Source organism: Priapulus caudatus, unplaced genomic scaffold (assembly GCF_000485595.1).
Source record: "Priapulus caudatus unplaced genomic scaffold, Priapulus_caudatus-5.0.1 Scaffold923, whole genome shotgun sequence".
In the NCBI taxonomy this organism is placed as follows: domain Eukaryota; kingdom Metazoa; phylum Priapulida; class Priapulimorpha; order Priapulimorphida; family Priapulidae; genus Priapulus; species Priapulus caudatus.
Window position 1 is genome coordinate 58,748 of NW_014577984.1, and position 7,899 is coordinate 66,646.

Here is a 7,899-nt window from a genome sequence, read left to right on the forward strand (position 1 = left end):
CTATGTGAGGATTGGGAAGACTACTACGAGCAACTGGAGTGGTTCGAGAAAATCCATCCCGGATGGACAGTTGTGGATAACAATATCGTTAGAAAATAAAAAAAATAAGGAACAAAAAATATGATGAATACGAATAAACAAAAAAATACCGAGATGACAAACAAAACAGGACGTCCAGTTTTTTATTTATTTTGTTCTTTTTGCCCCCCGGCTCGCCTCCCAAAAACCCCTTTCATTTACATCACTTCCATCCCTTCCATCGCATAACAGTATTGCTAACCTAAGGTTTTTTTTTTTTGTGTGTGTAACATATAATTTTCAATGCCGCAGCGGTAGGATACATCTATTTTTATGTATGTTTCGATACGTTGCTCTCCATAGATTATGTTTCGCAACTATTGAAAGTGCGAGGGTAGTGTAGTGACGCGAATATCGAATGGGCAAGATATCGAGGGTGGGGAAGTTATCCAGGGGGCAAGATATCCTGCTACATACACCGCTAAACAAAATTATGAGATACATCATGTAATGTTTCAGGGTCTAGAATTACAACGGCAGCTTCTGTGGTCGTTACGACTACGGTAGAATGTGTAACGAGCATTTCTTGTTTCTGTAATTTTGTCAGTTTGTTGTGACAGTATCACAATTCCGGGGCTATGATGGTACTCCAGTGTGCCAGAAAATGTATCTTGCTTTTATAATTTATGTTTTATTTTCAGGCTGCAAATTTAGAAACAGAGACTCGGCTAGTTGATGTCGCCTGTGGACCAGACTCTGCTGAAGACACGGTATCTATATTGCATATGCATGATCCTCGCATAGCCTAGATGTGCCTTTGGGAGGGGTAGTCATCAAATTAAATGGTCAGAGGGTCAGGAGATAGCTGGGCATGGGATAATGGTGCATGCTTTCATGCCACTCCTCTTTCTAAGGTATTATGTTTATCTACACAATATTTTTTTAGGCATGTATAAGTTCTAAATCAAAATAGATTGACAAAATAAAAATTGAACTACCCGGTTGTTCGTTCAAGCATCTCAGTGCTCAAAACTCCAAATACCTCATTTTACATGTGTCATTTCTCTGCAAAATATATGAAGCTGTGAACATTATTAATTTAAGGAATTTTCAATTATGCTTATTGGAATATGGTTAAATGGTATGTTACATTGATTTAATTATCTTTTCGGACAGAAAAATTATTAATCTTTTTCATGAATATATGGATTTTTTTTTATTTGTGCATACTTTGATACAAATTTTTCATTTCATTTGAATTCTTTTTTAATATGGTTATATTAGCTTTGTTCGAATCATCTGGTTTTCAGTACTAGTATATACTGCATGTTTAGATTTACCTATCATAATAGTATAGTAGTATATGTTATCAATTCCCACAATTTCGATTATATACAAATGGTTTTGAGCTTTAGAATATATACAGACTTTCAACATTGTAAATATTTTTAGAATTGTGCATACATGTATATTTTTTAGATATCCATTTCTCAAATATGCCCATTACACTAAGGCATTGCATAAGAACAATTTCACAGTTTGTGAATGCCATCACTGCCTTCTGTGTAATAGGAGCCTTGGCAGCCTAGTGATCCCATGCTGCATATCAGGCGAGCAACAATATCTCTTCAAGATCAAGAGTTTTTTGAGGGACTGGCACTTGATCAGCAGAGGGTAAGCTGTTTTACGATTGTAACACCTACATGTAGCTGATGGCAAAACACAGAATAAACGGAACAAAACCAAAAGGTTTTTTCGAGCGCAAAGCACATCGGAAACCTCATGACATTTTCAAGATCAGACTACAGATATTGCATGAGGTAGATAATCAATTCATTGTTATGTCGAATGGAATGTTTCTCTACATATGTGATTGACATATTTTATATGCAGGATCATGAGGAACAGGCAGCCCGAGAAAGGAGAAGAGCGACAAGGCAAGGAAGGAGACACAATAGAGAGCAACGCCAAATTGAAATGCAAGAGGTAGTGTTCAACTAGAAGCAGTTGTGTGTCTTGGATCTTTCAATTGAAAAAAAAACATTTATCAGCTGCTCCTTACGGTCTGTCTCTCGGTATTTACATCCCTTTTCAACTTCTCATAAACTGCTCAACCAATCAATTAAATATTCAGATCACAGGGGGCAAGAAATTTCGGCCGATCTAGATGTATGATACATAATTTTGATCCTCATTGTCTGGAGATGCAAGTATTTCAAATGAGTGATACATATTTTTAATCCCTGATTAACAAAAGCCCATTTCAGCCAAATGTTGCTCAAAAATACAAAACGACCTACGGGTCTGCCATATTGAATAACATTAAATTGTCTTCTCCATAACTACTCGACCGATCAAGATGTATGATTTACATACTTTGAATCCGCATGGTCTGGGGTCATGAAAGTTTGTGGTATTGATCGTAAAACAACCTGCATGGCCAGTCAATATGAAACCTTCAGATTTGGCAGGTCGAGGGGTTCAGTTTCAATCGAAAATTCAAGATGACCACCATGGTGACCTAATCTATAGTATTTATTCCTGTGTGTTTTAAGCCCAGCACAGCTGTTCTACTGATTCATTTAAAACAGTTTGTGATTAATGATATACTTGCTTTTTCTGTAGGTCAGGCAACAGAAGTTGGAAAGAGTTGGGGAGGAGCCAACTGACAATTGCTTCACTGTGGTGTTTGTCCTCCAGGACAACACCACAAAGTCCAGAAAATTCAGACCAGAGGATAAGAAGCAGGTAATTATTATGCTGACAGTGACATTATGAGGGATGCAGTTATGTTTTCCTTCTCTTCATATGAGATTTATTTTATTTTATTGGCCGAGTGTGGTGTGAAAACATATTTGAAATTTGAATTTGTAGTTGGATAAAACCTGACAGTTAAAATTTTAATTTTGCCCAGTTTACAAGAGTTATTGACCCTTATTATACCCCCCGTAACAAAGCTAAGGGGGTTATACTGTTTTCACCCTGTCCGTCTGTAGACGCATTCGATTCTGGCTCATAACTTCAAGACCGATAAAGAGATTCCGATCAAACATAAATTAGTACAAGTGTTGGTGTCGACCCAAGGGTGTGTCATGATATGCTTTTGGGTCAATTCATAATCCAATATGGCCGCCACTTCATAATCCCGACACCATGTTGAGATATGTCGATGATGGAAAAGTGTCTTGTAAGAAGACAATGGTATACATATGTCGTGGTATACATTCAACTATTTCTTTTTGCTCAGATGTTGTTGTTTTTTTGTAGTCCCTGTTTGACTTCATTGAAGGGTCAACTTGTGTAAACAAGGCCAGACTTCTTTTTGGAGGGAATGTGGTAGAGGACAGCACTGCATGCCTGAAGGATTGTGGGATTGGCAGCAACTGTCGAATCCATGTGGAAGACCTACAAGACAATCGGGAGGTAAATTGTGAAAATAATACAAGAGCAATTTTCAGCTCACCTGGCCAAAGGCCATGTTATAGCATATACCAATATTGCCAGGTGGCGCTGTTGGAGGGTACTAGAGGGTGTAGACAAGACAATTAGGTCTAGATTTAGTAGTCACAAATAGAGCAACATTTGTGTGTGTGGACTACGAAAAATTGTGAACCCACCACAGCAAGAGTTGTGGCCAGGCAAAGCAATTGTCGTGAAAATTATAAAATGCTATAGTGACGAAAATGCCACAACCAAATTGAAAATCCTTGAACACTTGGTGCTTCTCCCATGTGTTTAGTAGTGGCAGTCAGCATTTTCAAAACATTCTGTTGCTTGCTTAATTAGGCACATGTGGTGTAGGGGGTAGTGCAATGCATACGCTAGCACATGGCATCCAGAATGCAGTGCGGATGGACGGAACTTCGTGTCGTTATCGACACCGACGGTATTGGTTCCTACACAACCGATGGACATGAATTCCCCAGAAAAAAAACAATGACTGACCTTTAGAAGTGGTATAAGTAAAAAATAGTAGTCAGAATATTTACTTGGAAATTATGAGTTGCTAACTTATTATATATTTTATCTTAGAGACTGTTGTCAAAAGGGACCAAATGGGACCAAATGGTCAGCGGTCTTGTTTCAAGGTTGAAGGGTTATTGGAGGCAGTTGTTGACCCAGGGTGTTTGTAGCAAATTTTGGAAGTTCGCTGGGTTTCTAATGTCAAAGTTCGCCTGTAATTCACATGTTTTACTTTTTACAGAGCTTAACTGAGAGTGAGGACGATGCAGATGACACAGAATCTGTACCTGTAAGACAGATTACAACAGTAAATGGTGTGTATATTGATATGAACTTTTACTTTATCAAAAATCCCCCTTCATGTGACAGTAACTTACCATTTTCTCAAGACAATTTGGCAGGGGATACATTTGCGATTGTCCCCAACCGAACTTTTCTAGTTTTATCCTGACCTGGCTCATCGGCCCTATTGGTCAACAATGTGGATGGGAAGTGTTGAGCTCAATTTCATTCACTTTTTAGACCTTGAAATTGGCTACGGCAATCAGCAAATGCCATAGTAAAACCAATCTGCGATATATGATATAAAAAACAAGGACGGCATATTTTTGCCCTGGTCAAATCATGCTAATTGCAAGGCCTGACTTTTGGTGATAGTGTTATTGTACAGTCAATCTACGGTTGAACATCAAACAAATTGCATTTGTGTTTTTTTAATACAGATCTGCAGCTGTTGACGGACATAGTGATTGTAATTTTCTTTTTTTGCCCTTCAGATATAAAGGAGTTTGATGACAGGGTGAAAAGAGCACGGGACTTTTTGTGTAGTGAGAAGATTGTGAGGGTCCGACGGGACAACATTGTAGAGAACGTCCTAGATCGATATCGCACTAACCCAAATCTGGTGCATCATCGCATCAAAGTTGTGTTTGAGCGGGAAGAAGTCGCGGAGGACTTCAGCGGTGTTACACGAGAGATGTTTAGTGCTTTTTTTTCGAATTTGCTTTCAGACCTATTTGACGGTGATTTAGAAAAAATCCCTAGGATGGATGCAGCTATCTGTAGCAACGACACTATGGTCTTGGTAGGAAAAATCATAAGTCATGCGTATGTGCTGACTGGGATTTTCCCTATCCAGATCTGCAAGTCTGCCATCAAATTTCTCCTGTGTGGAAATGTGGCTGGTGACGAAACTACTCTCTCTTTCCTCCGTGTTTTGTCTGAGGACGAGAGAGCAATTTTGAAATCAGCCATGGCAGACAGGGAGTACATGATGTCGGTTTCTGGACATTTGAGTGTATTGAGGGCATTAGGCCCTCATTGCTCCTCTCAAGCACCGTCACCCAACAATCTGCAGAGTGTGTTGACTTCCGTAGCTGAAACCGCAGTCCTCTTGAAACCATTTTGGATGTGGTTCCAGCTACACACGGGAATGAGGTGCTATCCCTCACTTTGGATGGGTTTGTCTGGCCAGGTAGTCGAGCAGATGTTTGACCGACTGAGACCTACTCCAGCCAAAGTGTTGGAGTGCATCTCATCTGCACACTCTGATGATACAGATTTACAGTTTGCTGAGTACAGAGTGTATGGCTACCTGGAGCAGTTTATCTCCTCCTTGAATGCAGAGAAGCTTGAACGCCTGTTGCAGTTTTGGACTGCCGCAGACATTCTGTTGCAGGTAGACTTGCTCGTTGCCTACAACTCCCTGCAAGGTACGTCAATACGGCCTATTGCAAACACCTGTTCTCAGACCCTTCAGTTGAGTAGGTTTTATGTGTCTTATCAAGATTTCAAGCATAATATGGATTGTTATATCTTCACAAACGAGACACACATTTTTGATAGTGTTTAGTCAAGTTGTCTACTTGCATACCACCATCAGGGCTTGCAAATAGGCTCGCCCGACATCCCGTAACAACCATAAATGTAGTCGGGCAACTGAAGTTGCAGTCACGTCTGCCCGACCGGGCTACTAGTTTTTCAACCCCAAGTTTAATAAAAGTTGTTTGAAATGAGGGCTTGCGGAAGTTCCCCTTTACTCTTTACTTCACAAAGACTGCATTTAATTACTTTTTGGAGTAAAAGTTGTGTTCTGTTGGAACAACCTGCTCAAATATATGTGCCAAATATGCCACATGTAAGTGCCAAATATGCCACATGTAAGTGCCAAATATGCCAAATGTAAGTGCCAAAAATGCCACATGTAAGTGCCAAATATGCCACATGTAAGTGCCAAATATGCCACATGTATGTGCCAAATATGAAGCTTGCTTTTGAAATTTCAAAATGAAGGGTATAGTGCTTTGTTGTTGTTTCTTGACTGTGGTAAATATAGGTGAGGATGTTGCATTAGGGATATGTTGGAATAAATCAGTCCTACTCTTTGAAGCAAAACCATTTATTTATATTTACAAATGTAGTGAGTGTAAATAAAGGTAGACACATCATATATTATTGGAAAGGTAACTGCATGAATAATCTATTGGTGCATACATAAAATTTAAATTTAAAACACGTGCCACAAATTTTTGAAGCACATTGTTGTAAATAGTCTCATATCAAAGAGAGATAGGGCAAGGATTTTGTTTATACTGTCGTAGTTTTTAAACTACAGGATAACAGATTGCTGACCAACTTGATTTAATAAAAAATACATGTAATTCTCAAACAAAAGCAGATATCCTTTTTAAATAATAATAAAATAAATAATATTTAAATTCCTATAAACTTTTTTGTTGCCATTTAACTAGGCTAAAATTGTTTTAGAAGGACAAATTTGTTTAGGTTGCATCTGATTGGGCATGCAATAATTCTACAAATATTTATTGCTGGATTTTCCCGATACCTTTATAGGGTCTTGTTTTTGTTTGGTTTCAGAAATTGAAGTTTTAAACATCCCAATTTCTCATTTGAAATGTAACTGAATTCAAAATGCATATGGATATAAAGTATGCATGAAGGAACAATGCTGCAAATTCATCTAACCAATCACGAAATGTGTGATTTATCCTAAAGGCATCCTCGAACCATGTAAAACAAATCAAACCTGATATTACATTAGTGCCCCAATTAGATATGAACGACTAGTGGTGTGCGGATTAAAGATAGAGTGGTTTGTTTTCAATTGAATGTGCTACCTGTTTAGATGACTAGTGGTGTAAGTTCGGATTAATGATTGAGTGCTATGTTTTCAAATGAATGTATTAGTTCTCAGTAATATGTTTAGATGTGAATGACTATAGTGGTGTGTGTGCAGATGAATGATTGAGTGCTATGTTTTAAAATGAATGTATTAGTTGTCAGTAATATGTTTTAGATGTGAATGACCGGTAGAGAGTGAGAGGCAATCTGGAACAGAATTGAATGACAAAACTGCAATAAATAATTATTGGAATAAGCTTTATTTCTTTTACTGAGTTTTACATATGCAGGTAATAACTTTTACAAAATAAGAAATTATATTGTAGTTATAAAAAGATCCATTTTCAAAGTCTACATAGTACATTAACACACCACCAAAAACACGAACAATTTTCAACCGCGCAAAACAGTAGCTATAGCTGCTGTCACGCGCGTGCATACCGATATTTGCCGCTACTCGCAGATTATTAGAGAGAGTAGGCGCGATGCGACCGGAACCGCATCATAATGATGGCAGGCGACTTCGTGAAGTACACGCGGGGAGAGGAACACACATAACTTGAATTATTTTATTAACTGTCGTTTGCACTGCGGCGATTAAACTTGGAGCAGGAGAGCATTGGCTGTAAATAGTTTTCTACTCATTATCGTGCATTTCGGTGAGCTTTTTTAGCCTTATTGTGGCATTCAGTGTTCTTTATTGATGCCTTTGGAATGGATTTCGGTGTTACTTAGTGTCTTTCGGTGTTTTTTTTGTGTGTTAAGGGGAATTTCGGA

The 7,899-nt window shown here is 38.4% G+C and overlaps 1 protein-coding gene across 2 annotated transcripts; it reads left to right on the plus strand.

Annotated features, from left to right (window-relative positions):
• The first annotated feature begins 1,044 nt into the window (after positions 1 to 1,044).
• Positions 1,045 to 6,658, plus strand: LOC106814425. Of its 2 annotated transcripts, XR_001394605.1 has the most exons (7): positions 1,045 to 1,692; positions 1,912 to 2,004; positions 2,644 to 2,766; positions 3,286 to 3,441; positions 4,223 to 4,295; positions 4,758 to 6,140; positions 6,248 to 6,658. XR_001394605.1 is itself a non-coding variant. In XM_014818742.1 (6 exons), exons 1-6 carry the CDS (start codon positions 1,615 to 1,617, stop codon positions 5,831 to 5,833), a joined length of 1,599 nt encoding a protein of 532 aa, XP_014674228.1. In that variant the 5' UTR covers positions 1,045 to 1,614; the 3' UTR covers positions 5,834 to 6,658. The 2 variants fall into 2 exon arrangements, 1 of the variants encoding a protein (XP_014674228.1); XM_014818742.1 differs by having other exon boundaries at positions 4,758 to 6,658.
• Positions 6,659 to 7,899: the final 1,241 nt, after the last annotated feature.